We start from the raw sequence: 13500 nt of genomic DNA on the forward strand, positions 1-13500 counted from the left end.
AGGAGGCTGAGGGGAGACCTTATTGCCCTCTACAACTACCTGAAAGGAGGTTGTAGCGAGGTGGGTGTTGGTCTCTTTTCCCAAGTAAGAAGTAATAGGACAAGAGGAAATGGCCTCAAGTTGTCAGGGGAGGTTTAGACTGGATATTAGGAAAATGTCCAAAAGAGCTGTCAAGCATTGGAACAGGCTGCCAAGAGAGGTGGTTGAGTCTCCATCCCTGGAGGTATTTAAAAGAAGGGTAGATGTGGCACTTAGGGACATGGTTTAGTGGTGGACTTGACAGTGCTAGGTTAATGGTTGGACTCAATGGTCTTAAGGGTCTTTTTCAACCTAAATGATTCTATGATTCTTTGTCCATAATGCTGTTTAACTCTACTCTGTTTTTCTTTAAGTGTCAGCGCACACCTATTATAAAGTCCTCCTGGGAATTTCCGTAGCATCTGTATTTCTGTTCAACATAATTAGAATGACTTTTATTTGATCTGACAGCTAAGTATCAGGGCTGAGCCTTCATGAAAATTCTCTGTCCAGCTTTGGGGAAAAACAAAACAGAATGACTGGGGTTGGAGAACACTTAGCTGGGGCTACCACAGCCAGCAGCAGCAAGGATCCAAAGCGCCCAGACCTGTGAACTTTGGTCATTTTTTGGATACCGGACTGCATGAATGAGTCCAAACTAATCCTTGGTAATAACAAGAAAAGAGCCATAAAGCTGTTGCATGTTGACTGTTCATTTTAGCAGACTTCAAAGTTCAACTATATTAGTCAGTGTTTTGCAAAATCTAACTGTGGACAGTATATTTTGTAGCAGAAATACTTTCTTCCCACAGACTAAGCCCAATACGTTAGAGTCTGTCTTCTTTTTATACTACATAAGGGGATAATTCAAGAATGTAATGGTAAACTATTTGAAAAGGGAAAACAAGATACAGGTGGCCCAGTGCTTGAGAGCCTTCTCTCTAACCAGCTTAAGATCTATGATAAGGGCTGGCCAGTTTGGATTTCTTGGTTTTCTCTCTCCCTTTCTTTTGACTGGAGACAAGTTTTCTATAACACTACTCAGCATAGTCACAGGACTTTTATTATGTATATCCCATTACAAAGGCCCTTAGAACTACACGTGTATTTCTACATATATTGGAGATAGCAAGGACAGAGGGTATTTTATGACACTGAGTACAATCATAGCCTGCCTGTGTTCACACTACATAACAGCTGGCTCTGAGTTTCACCTATGGCCCTCAGAAGAAAACTGCTTTTCTTGTGTTTGTTTATTTTTACTTCAAATTGTCTATATTAAGGTGACTGTTGCATTGCAGCCCACTAGCACAGGCTTTATTTTTTTTCTTAATTATGAAACTGTGACTCTACAGTAGTAAATCAAACATGTCTAAGACCACTCTCTGACACCACCTACCCTGGAATATTCTCCATGAATGCTACTAAATTCTCTTAGTCTCCAAAATAAGAAGTATACAACCAAATTGCATATTGTGAATGCACCTAGAATGCACTGGCTCCTTAAGGACATTTCAGGAACTGTTTGGAGAGGCAAGGGTGGTCCAGACTAAAATAGTGAGGAGCATTCCAAAATTTCATCCATATAAATATTGGCACTTTGGCACTTAGGAATATTCCCCAAAATGCCTAATTTAGTAAGATAAGGATAGCCTGAGGGTTTGTCTTGTATGAGAGGTTGAGGGTGTAGAGACTGCTCCAGACTGTTAAACAGAAAAGGACCAAGGGAGCCAAGCTTCACACAGTCTTGTCCATACTGCATATTTAGCATTTGCTATCCTCAGAACCACATCTATAGCATTTGTTATCCCGAGAAATGTGGAAGGACATTGTCTCAGAGAGTGCCAGCTGGCACTGGTCACAGCACAGACAAAGCAGAGAAAGTGTTAAACATTTAAGCAGTATGGTCAATCAGTGTAACTTGACCTCACCTCCAGGCTCTACTCTATTTCGCAGTCAAGCTGCTCTGAAGTATCAGAATAGCAGTGCTTTGGCCACGTAACACTTTCTCAATTCCCTTCATCAGTATGCCTTACTGAGCGAAGGAATCTGGGTGGCTATTTGAACATTTTATGGCTTTTTTATTTTGATTTACCTCAGACAGACAGCAACGTTGTATGTAAGAACATAGGAAAGCCCACAGGCTTAATCAGAGGAACCATAAAACAAGGAGGTGAGAGGGGATTAGTCTGAGTCAGTACTTCTAAAACACAGCAGCAACTGGCGCAGTATCGTTGCCACTCTCACTTCCTCAGCAGTCACTCCCAATGGCCCCATCCTTCCCTTTTTACAAGCAAATATGTTTTCCTGCATTATAATCATACTTCTAAAAATGTTAGACCATGGAGCAACAATGCCGCAAACAAGACAAGAAAAAGGTGTAAGCATCTTAAATACACTATGTGAGTCAAAAGAAAATACGTAATGGGAGGCCTGATCCTTGGCAGCAGAATGTGTACTATGTTGTTGGTGTTTGGTGTTCGATTATGCTCTCCAAAGTGGTAAGAAGAATGTTCTAGTACCTGTTGCCAGAGAGAATATTCTCATTGTGAATGGCATGATATTCCTACTTTTCAATAAAGAGCAATAAAATTCAGAATTCTTTATAGGATTATAAAACTTCTGTTCAGATTGCTTGCATTTAAATTTAGAATTGCTTCCTCAGATAACGCCATATTGGATGGGCGCATTGATCTGCTCGAGGGTAGGAAGGGTCTGCAGAGGAATCTGGAAAGGCTGGATCAATGGGCCAAGGGCAGTTGTATGAGGTTGAACAAGGCCAAGTGCCAGGTCCTGCACTTGGGTCACAACAACCCCATGCAACACTACAGGCTTGGGGAGGAGTGGCTGGAGAGCTGCCTGGCAGAAAAGGACCTGGGGGTGTTGGTTGACACCTGGCTGAACATGAGCCAGCAGTGTGCCCAGGTGGGCAAGGAGGCCAACAGCACCCTTCTGTCTTGTATGAGGAATAGTGTGGCCAGCAGGAGCAGGGAGTGATCATGCCCCTGTACTTGGCACTGGTGAGGCCACACCTTGGATACTGTGTGCAGTTTTGGGCCCCTCACTACAAGAAGGACATGGAGTTGCTGGAGCTTGTGCAAAGAAGGACAATGAAGCTGGTGAAGGGTCTGGAGAGCAGGTCTTATGAGGAGCAGCTGAGGGAATTGGGGTTGTTTAGCCTGGAGAAGAGGAGGCTGAGGGGAGACCTTATTGCTCTCTGCAACTACCTGAAAGGAGGTTGTAGCGAGGTGGGTGTTGGTCTCTTTTCCCAAGTAAGAAGTAATAGGACAAGAGGAAATGGCCTCAAGTTGTCAGGGGAGGTTTAGACTGGATATTAGAAAAAATTTCTTTACTGAAGGAATGGTCAAGCATTGGAACAGGCTGCCAAGAGAGGTGGTAAAGTCTCTATCCCTGGAGGTATTTTAAAAAAGGGTAGATGTGGCACTTGGGGACATGGTTTAGGAAGGATGGTGGTGTTGGACTTGATGATCCTAGAGGTGTTTTCCAACCTTAATGATTCTATGATTCTATGATCAGAATTTTGTTGTTGATTCATGTTTTGCTTCTTCCTTTCTAAGCATTTATGCTAAAGCGTATTTAGGATAATAAGTTTATTTTCCCTAAACTTACTATGAATCTTTGGCACTTTATTTGAGATGTTACATGACTGCTTAAGGTAGCTGTAGTCTCTGGGGGGAAATGACATAAGAAATAAAGGTGTAATGTTAAACTACCATGAAACCGCAGTCGGACACTGGAGGTCAACATTTCAGCAAAGGCAGGTCACCGTAGTAAACTCTTCTTTCATTGCAAGGCTTCTATGACCACTGCTATGGCTGCATTTTGCTAGTTCTGCCTCTTTCTTTTCTATGAACTAGACTCTGAAATCTGAAACCACGTGTGCTGTGCTTACAGCCCAAATAATAATTAAAAATGCTTTTGTTTGCACATGCAAACAGAGAGGGTGCTTTTTAAAGTTATGTCTGATAATACTGATCCCTGGGTGTTAAAGTTTTGCCCAAGATCTGTAGGTTCCATGCAAATATCATGATTGTTCAACTTCTCTGGAGACATACATAGTGAATTATATCAAATTATTAACATGCATGAACAGACAACCTATGCAAAACCCCCAAATCCATAAATTATTAACATCACCTTGAAAACTAACAGCTACTGTTGTATTTCTTCTGGTAGAGATTAGAGGAAAAAAAAATTAAATAAACTAAACTTTAAGAGACTTAATCATGCTGACTGAGATAGAACAAAGTTGGTCATTAACACAACCGAACCTGCTCATTCAAGGGGGTCTAAGTCTGAAATTGTGGATATCCAACCTAAAGAACCTTACATGAACATTTTTTTACACAGCATGTGATCCGTAAGCTTTGGCAACTGCAGTACTTCTTTGTTTAAAAATCTGACCCATTCAATGGATGTGAAACTCATATGCCAGTAAATTAGTACTGAAGAAAGAGAGATAGAACAAATGATTGAGAATCTCTTGGGCAAAGCAACCTTCTGCAACAATGTGGCCTATCCTACAGAAGTGTCACAATTTTTCAATAGTCAGCAAAACAAAACAAAAAAAAAAAACCAAAAGAAGAAAAACAGATGAAAATGAAGAGGCAGAGAATTTAAAAACTGAAACCATGATGGTTAATATTGCAATATGACAGTTTGATCTCAGAATATTTTACAAACAAGTTGCACCAAAGTAGTTTTAATGAATTGCTCATCACGTTCTGTACAGTACCAATTGAACAACCCTGTGACATCTACTGTGTCTGAAGGCTTAAATCTGCTAAATGAACACTTCACATTTACCTTTAGAAAAATACTTTTAATAATCAGGAATAATTCAGCAAAACTTACTTCAAAGTCAAGGTCCGAATAACGTGATTTTCTTCTCTATTAAGCAGTAAAAAAGAAAGAAAAAAGACGTTGTATTAACAAGGGGACTATTCACCAAATCATAATAATGAGACTAAGTAACATTCTTGTTTTCCTACCAGATATGTATTAGGTTTTCTGTGAGAGGTTGTAGATTTTATCCTGATAATTTAAGATTTATGCAAGGCTTTGCATACAGTTTATTAGACCAGAATCACATTATTTTCTCTGAAATAAACCAGACTGCATTTCACTGGGATGCATAACGTGCATGTTATCTGCATGCAGTTGAACCTGCTGGTGTATAAAATATATCTATTTCTATACTTTCTGTGATATTTCCAAATTATCATCATTTTTTTATACAGCTATCTATATGTGTCTATAATTTAGATTTGTATAGGTATACAGAAATTGATTCTTTCCTACATCAGGCTTACATTGGTACAACTCCATTGATTTTAATGGAATAACTGATAGCAAGATCAAGCTGAAGCCATCTATACTTTCCATAGCTTTAGCTTGTTTGTTTGCAATGACAATCTGGATGGAGAAAGCAATGATTTGTTTTACATTTATGACAAATCCGATTCAAAGCACCTGATATAAAGCAAGAATGATTTACTAGTGAAGAAATCACTTGTATACAGTGCAACAGAGTATGATAGCTTAGACATATCACAAATAATTTAGCACAGAATTTTTTACAGGTTGTAAAAGAAACCAATTATAAAGTCAAATTATATCAGAATGAAGCAGAAATATTATAGAGATAAAAATATCTTTTTGCTCCTAAGGTTGGAAATTGAATGGCTTGCAATAGACTAAAGAGATGTAGAAATAGTGGTTGGAAGAGCTGAAAAAAAGAGTGCAAAGAACATGTGAATGAAACAAAAAGATACATTTTCTTTCAGGAAGGAGAGTTAAAGGAAGGGAAAAGTACTCCAAGGAAAGAAAAAGGCTTGCTGCTCAATTTCACCCTGATTTTTGTGGTAGGATAGGATGGCTTTAAGTCACTGTGTATGAACCTTTTCAAATTGCACCTAGTTTTTTTCAGTGAGATACAAATCAAACCCATTAAGTCAAGATGAATATAATGTTATGGACTTTATTAGACTTTGATTTTATTTGGTTTAACAAACACGCAGGTTTTTAGTAAGCTGTTTTGTTTTCTTGCAATTGAAAGAAATAATTTTCCAAGCCTTTCAGTTTTAGAAAGCAGAAAATGTTTCATCTCCGAGCCCTTGATAATACCACTTTGTAACATATCATCTGGTTTTGTAGTAAAATTTTGATGCTTCATCCACTATAATATGAAGATCACTGTAACGCTGTTGACACACTCTGGTGCCTAAAGAGCTGGGAGGCAGTATAAAAGAACAGTCTATAATAAAATCAAAACAACCAACAACAACAAGCTTTGGAGAAGCTATCTTTAGTCAGTAAGGCTTGATTTAACCTAGCACACTTTAAAAGGAGTATTTAAAAATAAATTAAACAATTCTGCAAAAATAAGTGTCATGAAAACATGGAAACAACAAAAGTCTTGGAGGTAAAAAAAAATATGAGGACATTATGTTCAAATTCTTAAAGTAGTTAAGTTCTTACTTCTCACTCATATTAAGGGGGCCATGGTACAAGTGCACCTTTGGCAAAGGCCTTCATCGTTCTACAGTTAATCAGCACCTGAAGAAATCCATGTATTTCTAATGAGGAAGGATCTATTTTTAAGGAGTAGTTAAAGCACATCTACCACTGTAAAGGCTCTGTGGTTACAAGCAAAAAACATGTACAGCAGATAATGAGGTGAAGTTTACAGGAGTAGCTTTGAAAATGCTTGAAAAAGCTATTTTTGAGGTACAGTTCAGTAATAAACCTGATATCATTGAACCGTCTGCCTGAGAACCTGAAAGGAAAACATAGAAAATTTAGGAAAAAATGTGTAGTTTCTAGATACCATGATTTATAAAATTAGAGCATTTGTATTTTGCCTTAAGTCTGCTTGACTACAGTGAAAATATTCCTGGCATAGCTGGATTATTAGATTTTGCAGCCAGACCATTCTATCACTGTCCACATGGTAAAAAGACATATCTAACAGACTGCAACATATTTAACTGTGCTATTGTCAGAAAGAGGTAACTGTTGCAATTTTGCTGTTAGATCACACCAGTTATGACCAAACAGGTCATACCACAGGTTTATCTCAGTGAGGATTTTTCTAGGGCGTAACAAGAATCTCTCACAAACACATTTTTTTAAACTTATATAGTAAAGAACGTCTGTGCTTGTTCTTCACTTTTTTCCATGAAAAGAGCACAAGTGCTCTCAGAGCCTATTCTAAGACGTAAAAACTATGTAACAGCCACAGGTCTGAAAAGTAGCAGTGAAGTTCTGTGAGTTTCTGAAAAACAAAGGGTGCTGGTTATGACTGTGATCCTGCATCACTGAAAGTCATCTGCAGTATTGTCACTGACAGCACTAGGTACACGATCAGGTCCTCCTTGCTACTGCATCGTTGCCTTGAGATGACTGCAGTGTCATTTTTTGAGAGCGGGAACACATTCAGAAACATGAAGTCATTTGGAATCTCGATTTATAAGGATGGACATTTTCCTACGGCCCCAGTCAGAAGTTGTCATTTTACAAAATTCTTCTCCTACTTTCTGTATGATACACAACAAGTTTAAAACATGCAAATCAACACTTAACTGTGATTGTATGTATACTTTTTTTCTGAAATTAAGTTTACTTTTGTCTGTTTTGGCTGAGAAAAAATGGGGGTTTCCACACATACCTAAATGCTTTCAGAAATCAACCATCTGGCTCATCCTGCAATTTAAATAAATGAAAGCCAGCAGCTGAGTGAAGTGGAGTAAGGGGAAAAAAAAAATCTCTTGCATCAAATCAGCTGCTGAACTGGTCACACCAGTATGTTTCTTTTCAAAAAGCTGTTCCTTTTACCCACCTGCAAAACTGAGAATTATTTTACCCAACCAAAATTTAGACTGGAAGCTGCTGTTTTTTTCAAGGATCAGCTGGAGATCTGCATGGGTATTAATGTTAGTAGAATATAAATAACAAATGACTGTAAAGGATAATATCTATAGTTTGCCTCATTTACTATTTTGTATTTGACCAGGTTCTGCAGTGATGCTTCAGGAACGATATAGAGAAGCGAAAGTATAAAGTGACATTTCTGCTGCAATACCCTCCCTAGTTCTTCAGTAGTTTAGGGATTTCCTTGGGAGGAGCTTACTTTGTTAGGCTTAATAACACTTTTTTTACATTATTCTGTTAGTCTAATAATGTTTTAGAATTATTCCTAATTCTAACATGCAAAGTGTGCTGACGTAGTGAATTCCACAATTTAAATATGCGTAACGTGACAGGGGAAATCGGGTTGTTTATCCCTTTGCCATTTCATTTGATACCCCTGTTTTTTATGTTATAGGAAATACGCATAATCGTTCCCTATTCACTGCTCAGTCATCTGTTCTCCAAGCTGAAAAGCCCTAATGCTGGAGACCTGTGAGGGTAACTAATAAAGGGACTGCCTAAAAAGCTGGAGACACATGCAATTACTCAACGTCAGGGAGTTAGCGGGGATAATTCCAATAAAGCTGAGGGGTATGGGTAAGTAGTGAACTGCAATCCATGCACAATTACAAATGCTACCAAAAAAAGTCAAGCTTCCATTTGAACGGGAAAGGGTGTGAATAGCCCTTTCTGAACAACTCCAGTGAGTTGCATTGGTGCTCTACACTGACAGGAGCCAAACTGCATCTGTAAACTGGGGAAATTTCAGAGAAGAGCACCAAAAAGGACTTTTAAAGAGTTAATAACACTGGATCAAGAGGAAAGGATAAAACAGTGATACAGCTTGTTTAAACTGTGGCTCTGGAAGAGGCAAATGCAGAAGCTTGTTGAGAAACATTAGAAGGATATAAACACTGATAAACAAAGCTGGTGTGAGAAAAAGATGAAAGGTTGTAATTCAGAAAAATAGAAAAAATAAAGGAAATTTCAGAGATGCTGTCAGGAATAAAGAAAGTTTATGTAACTATGAAATAATCTGCTAACGGAAACAGTGGAAGCCCTTCACTGTAGTCTTGAAAGTGAAGTTTGACTATGTATTAGAGAAATACACTGTAGAAAATGTTCTTACATCAGTAGAAGAGATGACCTGACAAGGTTTTTTTCCATCTCAGATTTCTACAGCTCTTTGATCTTAATTGATAAAATCCATTTTACAGCAACCCCCAGCCCCTCCTTCATGCCAGGACCAAAGTGAAACTCTGTGAAAAGAGGTCTGCAGGAGCAATTTATTTTAAATCAATTTTACTTTGTGCTAATCATGTATAGCTTCTCTGTGTAATTCCAGAGCAACTTTAAACTCTGCTCGCTGAGGGACAAAAATAGAATACTGAAGAATAATTTCCATACACCAGCGTGCACTAATCCAGTGGCACCAGGAAAGAGCTGCTCTCACTCAATGACTAATAAAATCCCTCTCCATCTCTGTAAAACGACAAATGCCTGGTTTTCTCCTTATTCTAATCTGCATTACACCACTACCTGATTAATTACATGAGATACTCTTGAAGATATATTGCATTGTGCAAAGTATAATTGAAACCAGAGATACCATATTATAGTGAGGGCTATAACCATGCTTCCATTAATATAAAGCCTTATTATCAGCGGTTTATAATTCACTCTGAGATTAGATTTGACATACAAGATCTTAGGCTGGGGAGGATTTTTGCCCTGAACAAAATTAGAAGAAAATCTTTTTTGGCTCTCAGAGATATGAAAGTGGAATGGGGATAGACAGTTTTGATGTAAAATGCCTTTTGTGTGTGTATAACTGAAAAAAACCCCTTAGTTTCTGAATTGAAGATTATGTTGGCTACTATTCATAATATAAGATAGACATAAAGCAAGTAAATTTTCATAAAAATGTGGATTCACTCTTTAATGTGGGAATTTTAGGTCTTTAAAATATGCTAGCATATTTAGCACATCAACATACAGCACAAACATAACTTCAGAGACCTCAATTTAAAGCTGTTCTGGCAAACCATTCTGGTTTGCTGCTCCTTTTTTTTTATAGGTTATCCTGCATATGTATTTAGTCAATCAACCAAAATAACTGCTTTTGTGTTTCTGAAGGCTTTGGGGGGAAATGTAGCACTTCTTAAATGGACAAGCAATTTTAAAATACGTTTCTTAAGGCTCATATGTAGCTAAGATAGCTGCTTATAATATAAAGTCTGAAATACACGCTACACTTCATAATATTGACTAAAACTTTGGTTCTTTACATCTTCAGTTACCAGAATCCACTCTGCCTGATCCCACCCCTACTCCTGTATGCTAACCTAAAAATAACCTGCATCACTTTCCAAAGTCACTACTCACTCAAGTGAAAGAAAGAGAGGGTTGTTATAGGGCTAGACTTTGTTTCTCTGAGAGTCACAAAATTGGCAAGAAGTGTCTCCGCAGATTATTGAAGAATGAAATGAGGAATGGGAGGGAGAGAAAGCTGAGAAACAGAATGCCTGAAAATAAATGCAATGTGGAAACAAGATAAAGAGGAAATTCCTGTGGTGCTTCTCTCTCTATTTTTTCTCTCTCTCCCCACCCCCGCATTTTTATTCTCATATCATAAATCAAAATGACTTCACACCCTTTTGCTTTTGTTCTGCCTGGTGCTCTGGTACTTTATTGACAGGATTGACTGTTTTAACTGTGTATTTCTTCTCTCTTTTCCTGATGCTTTTATTTCATTCTTCCCAACACTTTCATTTTAAGCCTTTTCTCTATTTCTGCCATCTTTCATTTCCTTTTTTTCAGCATGTCTGTCTTTCTTTTCTCTCCTCTTTATAACTTTCCTTTTAGTTGCACTTCAGTGTCTTTAATGGGATCCCTTTTGTTTTCTCAGCTGTAACAGTTTTTTCTTCCTATAGTCCCCCATTAGCGATTTAGCCAAGGAGCTCTGGAGTCGACTTTCTTTGAATGCATTAAGAACTCTCATAAATGAATAAAGAAAGATTATTTTGGTCACACAATCAACTTCCCATCAAAGGGCTTTATGTCTTTCTCCACATGAAGATCTCATAGCAGAAACTGAGACAGAAAAATAAAGAAGGAAGGTATGAGACTGGAAAGACAATCCCAGTCCTTTACGTGACAGTTTGGGAAGACCTTTTCTTCCTGTTCTTATAAAGCAGATGCTCTTTTTTTCCCTTTAATAAATGTTCCTGTTGCCTGTCTTTGTATGCTTTCCCTCTTAAAATAGTTAAAAGCCTTTGTCTCTTTCAGCTCTTTCCCATTTCTGCTCACACTACACTAGCATGGTACCCTTGAAAGAACCCAACGATCTTCTTCCACAAAGGTAACGATGCAAGTCTCCTCACACAGTCAGGCAGCAGGTAGCTACTCCCTTTTGCATTTATTTTGCACAATATAAAGAAAAGAATTACTTATCCTGGAGATATGTTGCACAGATGAGCTTCTTCCTCTGCATTAAACCTCCTAACCTTTCCTTGCATCTAAGTGGCTGGGAATGCACTACTTCACTTTAAAGTAATTTCATTTTAATGAGCACACCACTCTGAGCGTACATTTTCAAAACAAAAACCATTCCAAGAGAGTGTATCGAGAGTGCTTTCTTCATTAAAATCAAAACACTTCGAACTGAAGGAGCACACTCCAAACCACTTTGATGCCAAGGTAGCAAAGCCAGTTTTAATCCATGCATATAAGGAATGTGCAGGAGATTAGCCAGATGTTCAATTACTCCTCTGAAGAAACTCCATGATGTACTAATATGCCTGCCTGTGCCTATGATCGATCGCATGAGTACTATTGGGTACATACCAAATGAAATAAAAAAAATCACTGAGTTGTACATTGGGAATCTGCAGATCCTTCAGTTTATACTTCTTTGGGCAATACTTGTATGTAAATATTATGGCATTCACAGACTATCTTTACAAAGCTGATATTCTTCCATAGAAAATAAAGCATTTGATTGTTCCCAACTATAGATTTTCTTGAGGAAAAAAAATGTAGATATAAAATCTAGAAGAAAGTTTGTGACACATTGTAGGAGTCATCTGACTAAATTTAGGTCATCAACGTTTTTGACGTTTATGTCCAAACTACTCATTCTGTCTTCCTCTATGGCACCTGAAGACAGACACGTGCACTTCCATAAGGTAGGAGTGATGGGTCCTCCCTGCAGAGGTAAAAGTCAAGACATATGTACTTGTGCTGATACTATAGCTGTGTTCCAAAACATCCACCTCCACTGATCATAAAGAATACAAAATCTAAATAAAAGAGAATGTGAAGACCTGATATTTCAGCCTTTACTTTTAATAGCTTTGGTTTTTGGCTGTTTATATCTATATACACTTTTTAATTATTTGAATAGGCACATACTGTTCTAAGGGCTGATTGCCTTCTGGAATGTGCAAAATAAAATATAACTGATTTAATGAACTTAGGAAAGTAAAGATGTTACTCAAAAGCTAAATTTTCCACACATATTGAATTCTTTGAATGATAATACATATATTTCTGCAAACTAGTTTCTTGAAACACAATATTCTAGTGTTTCACTAGTAAGATGTAATGTAAATAAAATTTAAAAGAAATGATTTTATTTTGCTTGGGGTTTATATTTTCCAAAGTGCTCTGATATTCTGGTTGTTCAGTTTTATGGCCACAAAGCTTAGAACCTATCATAAAATGAGTGGACAATTAAGAACTATTTTATGTATGTCAATATATTGCATTTTACTGGGTGTCCAGTTGCAAACAATTATGCCTACAGTATTTTTTTGTGGCTAAAAGTGTTTGTGGGTTCATAATTACACTTCTGAAATCAGAAGATGTGTTGCATTTTGGCTGAAAATGCATCATATAATATCTTAAGGCATTCTGATAAGATGATAAATTCTCTAACCACTGTGTAAGCTATTCTCATTAGTATGTTCTTAATAATGACTGAACTTAAATTAAAAAAAAAAAAAAAAAGCAAGAACTGTGCTAACACAGGTCACAACTGCCTAAGTGCATTTTACTTACATGGTAGGTGATACCTAATGTATAATTACATGATAAAGATAATAGTAGTACGCTAATTCCAGAGAAAGCGCCTAGTCACATAAAGTGGAAAACAGTGGAGGAACCCAACTCGCTTTACTATGCAGAAGACACAAAAGGAGGCCTCCACCACCTGTCTTGGAACACCTCTGTTTCTTCAGAGAATAGAACAGGGAACTGCCCCTATAGAGCAGAAACGGTATGCTTTTATGTTGGACTTTGGGTGGGACAGCAGTATGAGCTGATTGGAGCGGGAAGCTTCCTGCTGCTCAGGATTTTCTTCTTTATAGATGGTCTAGTCATGCTGCCTGGAAAAACGTGGGCAGAATGATCTTGAATATCCTGTTGCAGGTTTTGCTGCTCCATAATGTCTGACAAAGCCTTGTGTTTTGAAAGGTCTTGAAATCTTCTAAAATAATATTGTACTGGACATCAAAACCCTTGCCCTCCCTTCTTTATTTTGTTTATGGC

At 37.7% G+C, this 13500-nt stretch overlaps 1 protein-coding gene across 3 annotated transcripts in view; it reads right to left on the reverse strand.

Moving 5' to 3' along the window:
- ADGRB3 (adhesion G protein-coupled receptor B3) overlaps positions 1 to 13500 on the reverse strand; it is a 462905-nt gene that overhangs the window by 7105 nt on the left and 442300 nt on the right. For 2 of the 3 annotated variants that reach the window (XM_064447845.1, XM_064447843.1), the window contains one exon: positions 4894 to 4929. The exons of the other annotated variant lie outside the window; for it this stretch is intronic. In XM_064447845.1, the coding sequence (XP_064303915.1) occupies positions 4894 to 4929 (36 nt within the window). The remainder of the gene's footprint in view (positions 1 to 4893; positions 4930 to 13500) is intronic. 3 annotated transcript variants of the gene reach the window in all.

This window comes from Phalacrocorax carbo, chromosome 3 (assembly GCF_963921805.1).
Source record: "Phalacrocorax carbo chromosome 3, bPhaCar2.1, whole genome shotgun sequence".
Taxonomy (NCBI): Eukaryota; Metazoa; Chordata; class Aves; order Suliformes; family Phalacrocoracidae; genus Phalacrocorax; species Phalacrocorax carbo.